The sequence below is a fragment of the Rhizopus microsporus genome (genome assembly GCF_002708625.1).
Source record: "Rhizopus microsporus ATCC 52813 unplaced genomic scaffold scaffold_8, whole genome shotgun sequence".
In the NCBI taxonomy this organism is placed as follows: Eukaryota; Fungi; Mucoromycota; class Mucoromycetes; order Mucorales; family Rhizopodaceae; genus Rhizopus; species Rhizopus microsporus.
In genome coordinates, this window is record NW_019671923.1 from 392,928 (window position 1) to 405,653 (window position 12,726).

General features: G+C 37.4%; 4 protein-coding genes across 4 annotated transcripts in view; 1 reads left to right on the plus strand and 3 right to left on the minus strand.

Annotated features, from left to right (window-relative positions):
* Nucleotides 1-753, minus strand: part of RHIMIDRAFT_202738 (MFS general substrate transporter) — a gene marked incomplete at both ends in the record, with an annotated part of 1,398 nt that extends 645 nt beyond the window's left edge. Inside the window, 2 exons of the mRNA XM_023606631.1 lie at nucleotides 36-422; nucleotides 499-753. Coding sequence (XP_023466247.1) covers nucleotides 36-422; nucleotides 499-753 — 642 coding nt within the window. The remainder of the gene's footprint in view (nucleotides 1-35; nucleotides 423-498) is intronic.
* Nucleotides 754-1,281: 528 nt separating this feature from the next.
* On the plus strand, nucleotides 1,282-3,959 carry RHIMIDRAFT_237464 (ARM repeat-containing protein; the record flags this gene model as incomplete). Its single annotated transcript, XM_023608763.1, has 10 exons — nucleotides 1,282-1,430; nucleotides 1,484-1,569; nucleotides 1,623-1,819; nucleotides 1,881-2,190; nucleotides 2,248-2,335; nucleotides 2,400-2,715; nucleotides 2,769-2,987; nucleotides 3,054-3,500; nucleotides 3,555-3,665; nucleotides 3,735-3,959. The coding sequence occupies 10 exons, from the start codon at nucleotides 1,282-1,284 to the stop codon at nucleotides 3,957-3,959; spliced, it is 2,148 nt and encodes a 715-aa protein (XP_023466248.1).
* A 104-nt stretch (nucleotides 3,960-4,063) lies between these two features.
* RHIMIDRAFT_237465 (uncharacterized protein) lies at nucleotides 4,064-4,716 on the minus strand (the record flags this gene model as incomplete). Its single annotated transcript, XM_023608764.1, has 5 exons — nucleotides 4,064-4,083; nucleotides 4,138-4,242; nucleotides 4,295-4,375; nucleotides 4,433-4,615; nucleotides 4,665-4,716. 5 exons carry the CDS (start codon nucleotides 4,714-4,716, stop codon nucleotides 4,064-4,066), a joined length of 441 nt encoding a protein of 146 aa, XP_023466249.1.
* Nucleotides 4,717-9,697: 4,981 nt separating this feature from the next.
* RHIMIDRAFT_287642 (putative ribosomal protein L10) lies at nucleotides 9,698-10,345 on the minus strand (the record flags this gene model as incomplete). Its single annotated transcript, XM_023613492.1, has 1 exon — nucleotides 9,698-10,345. The coding sequence occupies one exon, from the start codon at nucleotides 10,343-10,345 to the stop codon at nucleotides 9,698-9,700; it is 648 nt and encodes a 215-aa protein (XP_023466250.1).
* Between the last annotated feature and the right edge of the window lie 2,381 nt (nucleotides 10,346-12,726).

Genomic DNA, 12,726 nt, shown 5'->3' on the forward strand with positions numbered 1-12,726 from the left:
AAAAAAAAAAAAAAAAAAAAAAAAAGAGGACTTACCATATAACCAAAGGTTGTAATAAGACCATGCATGAACATGACAGAAAACATGGGATTTTTGAATAGATACCAATTAATTACCTTTCTTTGACCACCTGTCTTTTTTACATCTCCAAAGGGACGAACAAGGCAAGTAGCAATCGATAAAAGAATAAAGACGATAATACCATCAATACGAAGAGCCCATCGATAACCGATGCTTTTGATAGCTGCCATAGAAATATTGGCTACAACTAAACCACCAACACCAGATCCGCAAAATGATAAGCCAACAGCTAAACCTCTTCTCTTTGAAAACCACTGTTGAGGTGCACCAATACAGGTTAAACTGACAAAGGATGCTCCAAGGCCAAATAAGACACCTTGCGTCAGAAATACGTGCCATACCTGTCATATTTTTTTATTTGGTACCTTTTTTAGATTTTGTTTCATCTTTATGATTTGTTAAATTTTATATAATTACCTCTTTTGCAAAACTGGCCAAAATAAGAGCAGCTGTACAACAAACAGTACCTGTTGCAAGCATATATTTGTAACCCATTCTTTCAATAAGTATTTGGTTGATGGGTCCTGTAATAAAAAATAACGCGACACAGATTGAGCCAATCCAAGAGAGAGTACTCATTTGACCAATATATACATTTGTTCTATAATAATTAAGATAGACACCCCAGCTATAATTATATCCAAATCTAATACGCACAATATCAGTACACATCCTATATCAACTTTTTATCCCAAAACTCACATCGCAAACATGCCCTAGTACTTTTTATCAGCTCATTGTCAATTCAAAGTCAGTTTTTATTCATTTACCATAAATGAACCAAAGACGACAAGCCAACCTCTTCCACCATCAGGAGGAATGATATCTGGTGAAGAATAAGCATTGGATATGGATGATTCTTTATCTATTTTTTCATTTGATATTCGTTCAATTGGTTCTGTTGGTTCTGTTGGAGCAATCATTTTATTTCAATTAAAAAAAGGGAAAAAGAAAGCAAAGATCTACACTGAAAAAAAAAATAAAAAATTTTATCTATGCGATCAATAAATAACATTGGTTGGCCTACTCTCGGGTATCGAATTAGAAAGTACGCAAATCATCTCTCTTCGAATACTTCATATTATAGATGATCCCTTTGCATAAACAAAAATATACATTCCGCAAGATGATTGACTGTTGTTTTGCCTGTAAGCTGGGAGATAATTTTTCCTTCTTTTTTTTTCTTTCTTTTTTTAATTAATGACGACTTCAAAGTACGAGGAATCTATTAAAGAATTAGGATCACCAGATAGCAACAAGAGACTTAAAGCATTACGTTTTATCAAAAACTCGGTCATTGGCAACAAAACAAAAAAGGAGTTGTATATAAAGCTCGGTGTTGTTCAAAGGTAGAAGAAGAAGAAGAAGAAAACAAGAACACGACATTCATTGTTCTATATAGACTTGTTGATTACCTTTCCTTACCAGAAGAGAGCCCATATACTCTAAAGATACAAGCAGCTACTATTTTGGGTAGCATTGCTTATGGTAAGTAAAGGACAACTATTATGCATATATAAAAATACTTATTAACAATATAGGCAAAGACGATAATGTGTCTGCTGTCATCACTTCTGGTTCAATCGTTCCTTTACTCAACACGCTCTCACTCCCTCATGACAAACACTTGATAGAGTCATTACGTCAAAGACGCAAATTGATCGAAGCCAGCACAAGAGCACTCAAAGCTATCTTTACAGCCTCTTCATCCAAATCTCTAAGAAACGCATGTATTACTGTAAGTTGGCCTTTTTTTTTTTTAAGAAAATAGGAATAGGTTTACACATCTGGGAATATAGGAAAAACATATTCGTGATCTAGCTTTGATACTTAAAGTAACCTCGGGGTTTTTGATAGAAGAATCATCAGTGGCAACTACCTCCGAAGGGTTATCTTTTGCAATGATTGCCGAGTTTACAGCAGCCATCGTATCCAAGTGCTGTGACACAGATACTCAACAGTTACAGCTACAAGAGGCTGGCATTGTTCAACCACTCGTCGACATCTTACACTCACACTGTATTAAAGCACAGGAGGCAGCCTTGGATGCACTGTCGAGCTTGTGTCATGAGAACAGGCTATTGGGAAATATCATTATTCAATCAAAATGTAAAAACTTCTTTTATAAACTATAACAGTTGATTAACCTTTTTCATTTGAACGCAGCCTCCAATACTGGACAGACCACGCTGAGTACTATGCTTGACTTTGCTAAAGGAAAATGTCCTGCCATGCGACTCATTGCCTGTACATGGTATGTGTATCTACCCAAATGACACATATTTGACACAAAGAATGATCTAATCGTTGTAGAATAGTTTGACAAACTTGTATCGCACTGGTGTGTTTACAGAACCATCAAATGACATCATCCTCATTGTCCTTCCAGCTCTTGTCAAGTTACTGCAAGAACCTACGGGGGATATTCAAGAAAGAGCACCACTTGTATTGGCAGATTTGATAAAGGATGACGAGGAAATGCAAAAGGCAGCTTATGACGCGGACGCTATTTCAAAGCTTGCAGAACTTTTGGCCAGTGTTTCTTCTTCTTCACGAGAGATTGAAGATCATACCTGTCAATTGGGTATTCCTGGCATGGGTAGTACGGCAAAGAGAAAGGAAAAGATAAAAGAGGTATATAAACATGATTTTATCCTCTTTTCTTATAACCAAACTATATTTTCTAGAACTCCCTGATTGCTATTGCTGCCGCTACTTTGTCTAAAGAAGAGTGCCGTACTCAAGCGATAGAAGCCAAAGTACTGCCGCACGTTATTTCAGGTTTAAATAGCAAGCAACCAAGCGTTAGATTGGCCGCCTGTCAGTGCGCCAAATCTTTATCAAGAAGCGTGAGCCATTTACGAACGAGTTTTGTAGATGAAAACGTTGCACCTCATCTTGTCAAGGTATAGTCTTGATCTTCATTACGACATCCCCTTCATACTGAGCCACTATTTCTCGATATACGGTAGTTATTGCATGATGAATCACAGACAGTTCAAGCAGCAGCATGTGGTGCACTATGCAACCTTGTCTTACACTTTTCACCTATGAAGAAATCGCTTTTAGAAGCAGGAGCTATAGATAAATTTGTGCAATATTCAAAATCAAGTGATTCCAATTTGAAAATCAACGGTATATGGGCTATCAATAACCTCTTGTTCAAGGCAGAATTGGATGAGAAAAAGTCAGTGATGGAGGCACTCTCGTTTGACTCACTTGTTGACTTACTGCATGATCGGAATACGACAATCCAAGAACAAGCACTGGAAATTGTTAGAAATTTGGTGTTTGGCGAACAAGAGGATATTGACTGGGTCTATGAAAAGATGGGTAAAGAGATTTTATTGGATGTCATAGAGAGTAAACTGCAGACGATGGATACACATGAGGATGGTGAGGAACCAGTGGCGTCTTCTGTAAGATTGTGTTGATGATGAATTACACCCCCTATATTTACTCTCTAGATTTAGATACTAGTGCCAACGTTATATATCATTGTAAATATGTGCAGTAATGCTGAAGCACCTAAGATGGATTTGATGAGTAGGGATATCATTGTGAGAAGCGCGATTGAACTCTTGGTAAGTGAATGAAAACAAATGACAAAAGGTATGCGTTCATTGCTTGCTAAAAATATAGATGGAAAACAGAGTCATGAGGATGATGCCGTAAGAGTAGCTGCTGCCTGGGTATTAATTAACTGGACTTGGGGAGATACAAACGACCAAAAAGAAGATTTGGTGAATCGATGCAAGCGCTTAAAAGATTTGGGAGTACAAGACAAATTGGAACTATTGATAGATGATGATCCATGCTTTGATGTCCGTGATCGAGCAAAGACAGCTTATACTCAATTGTCTGAAGCTCTTGGATAAACATTTTTCTATAAATAAAAAAAAAAGGGAGAGACCCGTAGAAAATACAAAAAACACAATACTTTATAAAAAGAATGCTAAATCAGTTCAAAAATAGCAACAATTTATTCGCGTTGAGCACGGCCTATTTAAACAGTGAGTCACTTTTCAATAAAATTCATCCTTTAATAATAATTACCCATGCCACCACGGAACTCAGGCTTGAAATCGCCAGAAGCTCCTTCCTTACGTCTGTAGTTATCACGATCGCCACGAGGAGCACGGCCTTCACGGTCACCGCCGACTACAAGATGAATTAGCACACATATGCTACTGTTTCTATATAGGTTACTTACAAGGACGACGAGGAGCAGAAGAAGCAGGACGGGCAGTCTTCTTCATAGTGGCAGGAACAATTTCTTGAGGCAAGTGAAGATCTAAGAGAATATATATAAGTTTATATTCTCTTTTTCATTCATATGTATATACTTTACATTCACGGAGGTAGTCAATACCCTCATCAGTAAGGGTATAGTAGTACCATTGCCAAGAGAATTGAGTCTTGACCAAACCCTTGGAGGTCAAAGATTGCATAGCCTTGATGACTTCGAGATTAGGGACATCAATTTCGGGATGCTTGGGAGCATTGTAGTCCTTGGGAGCACAAAGGGCACCATCTATACAAAATGTCAGTGTTGTTCATAATGATGTAAATGCACCTCGAACCTTTGAAGAGAGCCGAGTAGATGGCCTTTCTATTCTCTTTGGAAATAAGCATGTTGGTTCTATAATCAATGTTAATGATTCTGGGCTAATCTTTATATTTCCTTTTTCTGCTGCATCCCAAATGTCCATTCTCTCCTTTCAATTCAACATAATGTGCTGCCTATCCAATCATTGAAACTATCATTTCTTCTTTCATTCTCGCACTCATACACACATTCTCTCGTCCCTTGTATCTTTCTCTATATAGTTCAGTTTGTTGGACAGATGGATGGATGGATGAATGATATGTTTGTAAGCTGATATGGATGTCTCTATTTTCAATCTGTTCGCTCTTTCTTCTTCCTTTTTGATGGATGGATGTACTTGTGATCGAATGGATCATAGGATGCAGCAGTTGGATAGATTCATACCTATGCGGGGAAAGAAGGAATTATTGACCTGCCTCTCGTTTGCTTTCATAGACTTCCCTGTCCAGCTGCTTGTTTTTTTTTTGTCCAATTAAAATTCAAACTCCAATTGAGGGCCGAACAACTTTCATATAATTACATGGTAAAATAAGGATTGCTTTATTGAACATATGAATAACAATAAAAGAAAAAAAAATGTCTAACATACATTGATATTTTATAAAATGAATAAAAAAAAGAAAAAAGGGTTCTAAATCTACAAAAACTTATAATAAAAAGAGAGAGAAAAGCTATTTAATTGCTTTGAGCTTCACTCCAATGTTCTTCTTCACTCTCTGGGTCATCCATCCATTTTGTGTTTAAAGGAGGATTTGATGATACTTGAGATGCTGATTCTGAAGTGGTATGTTTGATGTCTTTACGAGGTGGAGGCACTGGCATAGTATCAATCATGGTATCTTTTTGTAAAGGAACAATGCGAGGAAGTTCATTGGACTTGTGAATGGATGTCGTATAAGGAGAAGGGCTTTCTTCTCGAACCATCGTCTTGGACCGAGCACGGCGTGGAGGAGGAACAACAGCTGATGTAACAGGTTCGTTCCCAGAAGAAGGAACAGGCAGAGGAGGAAGTGGTTCTGAAGGTGGAGGAGTTGGAGGAGGCATTGGCCAGCTAGATGATGTTGCTTTTGCTGAAGTATCCTTGACAGCACTATAAGGAGACAATGTGTTGCTACTGTTGCTGTTGCGCTTCTCTTCTTCAGGGCTTTGGGATGAACCAATGGCTGTGCTGCTGTGGCTGTGAAGAGACAAGGTGGATTGAGAATGTACAGAGGAATAGGAAAGGTGCTTGATTTCGGCTACTTGCTCTTCTTCATCAGAGGAATCAAAGGTAATGCTGGAAGAGATGGTGTCTGCAGGGCTTTGAGGAGCATGTTCACCGTGCGTGATGGACGATATAGATTTGCTGTCACTGTGGGTGTTGTTGGTACTGTTGTATGTATGATACTGATGAACAGGGTGAGCGGTTTCTTCATCACTTGAGTAAGCATCTAATTCTTCTTCATCGGAAGAGGTGGTATACATGTAGTCGCGTACTTGAGACATTTGTCTATGAGCTTCTGTTTGACGTTGATAAAAGGTATCAGTGTCATTGTTAAACGCCGGCTTTTCGGTAGTTGTAGTAGGAGAGGTACACATGACATTGCTTTCAGAGCTGTTGTTACGGCTGCTCATGAACTCAAGCAAGAGGGCGTCCTTCTCGAGAATACTTTGAGTGAGGTCCATCATCTGAGAGTCCATGTTCATCTTTTGCGCCTTCATTTGGTTTTCGAGGTCGGCAATGATCTTATCTTTGTGTTCAAGGGTCTGGCTTAGTTCTTGAATTCGGTTTTGAAGTGACTGGATTGTTTTTTGACTGCTAGCCGTAGCTTCCGAGATGACCTTGTCCTTTTCTTCGAGTGCTTGCTTTAATTCCTTTAACTCAATCACTTGCTCTTGAACGACCTTGAGTGTATTCTGGTGTTCAACTACAGTAATCTTGTTTGCTTTATCTTTTTCTTCTGCAGCATCAATCAGATCATTCACTTGCTTACGAAGGGTTTCCAATTCTTCTAGAGAAGAGTCAGCAGAGGCATGATGAACGACTTCTCTTTGAACAGGGTTCGTGGTCAATTTTTGTTCAAGTGCTTCCATCTCTTTCTTGTGTTCTTGTTGCTTCTCGGCAATAAGTTCCTTTATTTCAACATCCATTCTCTTCTTGTAGTTATCGAATTCATTTTGAATTTCTGTTGAAACAACCATCATCAGTCGCATTTGACTGTAGCTCATTTCCAATTCGGCACGCAAGGCTGTGATAGCACACTCCATCTCTTCCTTTTGTCTGTACAGTCCAGTGAGTTCATGGCGGAGGGCTTCGATCTCAGCCTTGGCTCCATCATCTGAATTAGCAGCAGCAGCCTCGGTGGCGGACTTGCGAAGATGCTCGAGACTCACTTCATATTCGCTTAATAATTCATCTTGTTTGATAATTAGTTCAGCTAATTGCTTAACCCGTTCCACTTCCTTATCCCGTTCTTCAGCCGCGGCTGCCAAGCCTTCGCGGGTAGAAGCATCTAGATTCTCTAATTGACGTTTATAAAACGCGATATCTTCATTGGCTCTACTCAAGCGGGCATTGATTTGAGCATATTGTGTCTTGAGTGTCTCGCACTGGAACCAGAGAGAGGCGGCTTCATCCAGATCTACCGTGGCAGAGGTATTGGATGTTGATGACTGAGCGGATGTAGATGAGTTCACAGTGACTTGGCTTGAATTAGAAATAACACTTCCAGATGAGGATCGATTATCTTGACTTAACTCAAAGCTTGATACAGAACCTGTAGTTAGGCGATTAGAAGCAGGAGGCTTATTGTCATGCTGTTGTTGAAGGGCGGCAGAGATATCTTTGGCAAGCTCTTTGTTATTGCCTGATAGGGTACGAGCTCTGACATTGAAGGTGGGTGACTTTGGAGAGGTCGACTGATTGCTGTTTACTGATTGACGGTTCGTATTTCCTGCGATAGGTATATAGTTAGCATTCGGTCGAGGGGACATATTGATTTTATTGAGGCGTCCTGAGAGAGGTGGAGACGAAGGGGTTATTTTTTCTGTGGTACTACTACCTCCTGAATCTTCTTGAACAAATTTGTTTGACCAGACTGATGAAACTGCACCGATGTTTTTGAGTCGAGCCAATTCTTTGTCGACCACTTTATTGACAGAAGAATTGTTTGTAGTAGTGGATGATGTCGTTGCTGGGTTAGTGAAGATACTTGTGCGTTTTTTTATCCATGAATTATCTCCTTCTGTTGCTGTACTAATGGATGTCATTTTTTAAACGAAAGGAAAAAAGAAAAAAGGGAAAAGAAAAAGGTTGGAAAAGAAAAAAAAAATGAGGATAAAAATAGCTTTTTAAAATGCTAAAGTGCGTAAGGTTGATATTTTGTGAGAGAGAGAGAGAAGATATTGCTTGTGGTTGATATCGGGAAATGAAATACTTAATGATGGCCAGCTTAGCGGAGACTGGTACAAGCAGTTAAAAGGAAAGTCAACACATGTAATACCCAGGAACAGCATATCTTCACACACCATTTAGGGAAGCGAAGACAAAGGCTAAACACTTGATTTAAAAGGATAATAAAAAGGCAACAAATAGCCCAAAAAGAGGGAGAAGTATGATTGATATTATTGTGATCTTTAACAAGAGAGTATTAATTAAGGGCAAAAACTTTATCTTTCGTTGTAAAAAACAACGATTCGTACGACCTCAGAGTAAATAATTCTCTTCTTTCTGGGAAAAAGGGGTCATTAAACTATAAGAAACTGTTTACACTGAATATTACATAAGCGACCCTTTGCTCAATTTTTAAATGTACAAAAAGTGATATACTCTTGGATTGATGTCAACTCTTTTACTTTTCCCTTTAAATCTAACTAAAGAAAGGCAGGATCTACTCTAAATCTCAAGACCCTGTTCAACCCATTGTTTCATGTTTAATATGCACACAAAAAGCTAAAAAAGAATTCTTAAATTACCTGGAAATTTCCGCTTAGTCCTACCACTCTTTCATAAAGGTGAACCGAATTCCCAATAAAGCAGTTCTATATATTTAATAACTGAAGACTCATGAATTATAATATCATTACGTGCGCACATTAAACTAAGATGTATATATAAGATATACCTTACTCAAGCAACAGATCGCATGATCAAAACAGCCCTACTGCATCATACGATATCTCTCGTTTCTTTCTTTTCAGTACTCAGGGTATATTTTACATGTGGTTTAATGCTTACTAAATTTAGATCATATCATACTTTTAAAATAGCACCTACAATTTATTCACTGATAAAAAATGTTAATTTCAGACAACAAGTAATGATAAAAGAGAGCCAATCAGAAGCAAAAGAATGAATAAAGAAATGATTAGTAAACCAGTTATTTACAGCGATATTAAATACTTACATTATAAAGAAGAGGATTTATAAGAGAAAAAAGAAACAAGAAAAATGAGTAAACATATAGAGAGGTTGTTAATATCTTACCCAAAGCGCATTAAATAGGGCTGGCGATAACCAGTCTGGAAAGAGCAAAGAAAGAAACAAAAAATAGAAGCAAGCAAAGAGAGCGGATGGGACCAAAGTTTGGTAAGGGCCAAGCTACCCTCAGCTAGCACCGGTACTGTTTTCGATTCTGATCTATAATACTACATATCAGTTTCTTACAAGAGTAAAGAATATAACAGACATTAGGGCTAGCTGGGGGATAGTTGGTCTTGCTTTTTGGCCCAAAGAAGAAAAAGAAGTCAATATCAGACTATTTAAACAAAGTCTCTAACAACGTTTCATTTATAAAAAGCATTGACCACATTTATTTTATACTCAAAAATATCAAGCTCATTTTATGTACTATTACATGTTGTCTTTTAAATAGTAAAGAAGACATAGAAAATCAACTAAATTGTTAATTGTTATTGATCTTTTAATGCGTACGACTAATTTCTGAAAAAAGTGCACATTCCTCTTTCTTTATCTCTTTAAACAAAAAAAGAAGCATCTTTTTTTTTTATTATGAATATCCAGTGTAGTTAAGCACGAACAGCGTTAAAGTACTCGGAAAGACGTCCCTTTTGAGGAACAAACTTGACATAAGAACCATCAGGCTTGATCAAACCTTTGGAACGAGCTTCAATGTAAGCTTGACGATCCAAAGGAGTAAATCCCCACTTTTTGGAAATAATAATCTTTTGTTGACCGGGAAACTTGTATTTGCAACGTCTCAGTGCTTCAATAACAACAGCCTTGTTCGTATCCTTGGAGCGTACTGAAAAGATGATTTGTCCAATGTTCACACGTGCGACAAGACCATTTGGTTTACCAAAGGCGCCACGCATACCTGTCTGTAAACGATCTGCACCAGCACAAGACAACATCTTGTTGATACGAGTCACGTGGTATGGATGAACTCGGATACGCATGTGGAATGAATCCTTGCCTGATGTCTTGGACATGTACTTGTTGGCGCAAATACGACCTGCTTCAAGTGCTTCAGCAGTAAGTTGTTCATATTCGTTGGATACCAAGTGAACACAGAGAGGGAATTCATCAACAGAGGCCTTCTTGCGGCCTAAATCGTAAATTCTTAACTTTGGATCTGGCACACCACGGTTGTATCTGGATTTAGGATAAGGCTTGTTTTTACAATATCTATAGCAACGAGCTGGACGACGACCCATGTTGTTTTTGTTGTTCTGTGAAAGGAAGAAAAGAAGAAAAGAAAAAAGAAAGGGAAAAGAAACAATAGGTTCTCTTTATATATGCATTACTACTACGGCGCAGATGTTTACTAATACAAGTGACCGCATTTTAAAGCAATTGGTAGCGGAGTTTGTATCAATTAGGAAAGCCTGTCAAACTAACTACCAAGACAGCATTTGCTCCTACATGCGCTTATTCCAGCTTCACGATTACTAAGCTTTAAATTTTCGCAGTTAGTGATAAACACTGTATATTTAAGCATTCTGTAAATCATGTAAATTTGTGTAAGAGAGGCAACAATGAGATAGTAAAGGCTTTGTTATCTCATAAAAGTCGATTTTTCGCTCACTTTCAGAAAGTGAACACTTACGTTTTTTACAAGCGGCAAGGTTCTAGAAGACGATTTAATCTTTTGGGTATATAAAACGTTGCTTGGTGTGTCGTATTCTGCTTTTCTTTGATGCTATGACATTTTGGTACTGAAAAAATGGCTGCGTTTATTTTCTCCAGTATTACAAGTGCATGAATTTGCTGTGAAAATAAATAGGTTTATTGAAGATATACTATTTTATATGTAGCGATAGAATACAGTCTTTAAACGTTTTGGTGAAGAACACTTGTCGAAAAAGTTCTTTCTTTACCCAATTCGAAGCTTCTAGTCTATCTTGGTCAGCAGATTGACTATTGGGCGGTCTTGCTCTTTTTTCTCTTGGTAAAGCATCTACGTTATATTTATTTCAATGATAGAACTCTAGTATCCGTCTTTGTGAAGCTTCGCTTTTGACATTTTCCACTAAATCTTGTTTTGCCATGTTGATTGCATTGAATGTTTTGCTGCAATCATCTTTTATTTTTCGGCTGCTGATTCTTTTGGATAAGCATTGCCGAAAATATCTGGGGTGGCCTTGTGTAGTAGTTGGATGGCCGTGTCATCCTTTCCGTCCGTGTCCGATAACAACAGTTTTTGTTTTATTAAGAACTGCTCAATAGAAAGCAAGGTATTAATGCACATCCTCATTAATGTAGCTGCTGGTTCTATTTGAATTCATCAAGTAGCAGCTCTTGGCTTGGTTGTATATTGATTTGTGGTATGCTTCCCTGCATAATTAGTTAATAAAAAGAAGGAAGAACTAATTAAAAAGTGACAACTAGAAATGCCTGACATCGTCTAGTAGCTGAGATTGAATAAATAGAGAGCTGGGGCATGTGACCAATTTAAATACATGGTACTAGCTATAACCCCCGGTGATCCTTTGGAGAATAGTAAAGCTAATAAGTTCATCAGCTGGCTTTAGAGGGTAACAGAGGTAACAGCATCATGTATTCAACCAGAAACAGTCGGAAAATAGTTTTGGAAAACCCCTAAGCATTGTAATACAAGCGACTGCATTTTAAAGCAAGCACAAGCGGAGCTTGTACTAATTAGGAAACCTGTCAAACCTAACACTAAAGCTTAAGGCAAATACCCCTTGAAGATGACAGTTGCTCTCAAAAAGCTTTATTCCAGTTTCAGAATTATTGAGCTTTATATTTACCTTTTTGGAGTTGGTGATGGATATGGTATAAATGAGCATTATGTAAAGTATTTGGACAGAGTTGATATAGACATCATTAAAAGGAGCGTACCCCAAAAAAAACAAAAATAGCAGTTTAACATATTGCACCTTCACAAAGAAAAACTGACAAGATTGAAAGTATAAAGTTCGAGCTATTTTAACTGGTTAAAAAATCATCAAGTAACAAATGACCATCAAATGGTGTATTATCTAACCTTTTTAATGTTTTTAGATAATATCATTAAATATCAGTAACGTGATGGGGAAGAAGTTGGACATGGATGGACAAAGTTTATCAGAAGTAGCAAAGAAAATGACGCCAATAGCTGGTACAAGTAACCTAATTAATTATTTGTAACATCCATGAAAAGCACGGGGTAGCCTGCTCTGTGATGATATACAGGAACTCAAATATCATTGAAATAAAATACACACACCATTTCTCTCTTCTTTATTGCATCGTATTATATACATCTTTGCGCGTATAAAGTAAAGCTAGTAGCAATAGCTTTTGATAATAAATTTTCATTCATGATTTATATATAAATCTTTTTCTTTTTGTCTAAAATATTTTTTTAGTGGCAGTTAATAGACAGTAAACTATTCTTATATGATGTAATTGCCTATGATAAGGGTATCCTGTCCCAATTCAGAATGACATCAAGTACTTACTCCACATTCACACCACATATCCTTTTAGTACTCTCTTTGTTTTTGTTTTTTTTTTTTTTTTTTTTTTTTTTTTTTTTCTTTGTATTTGACATTGATCCCAAGGATAGGTATCTGGTAATTTTGGTAACAAT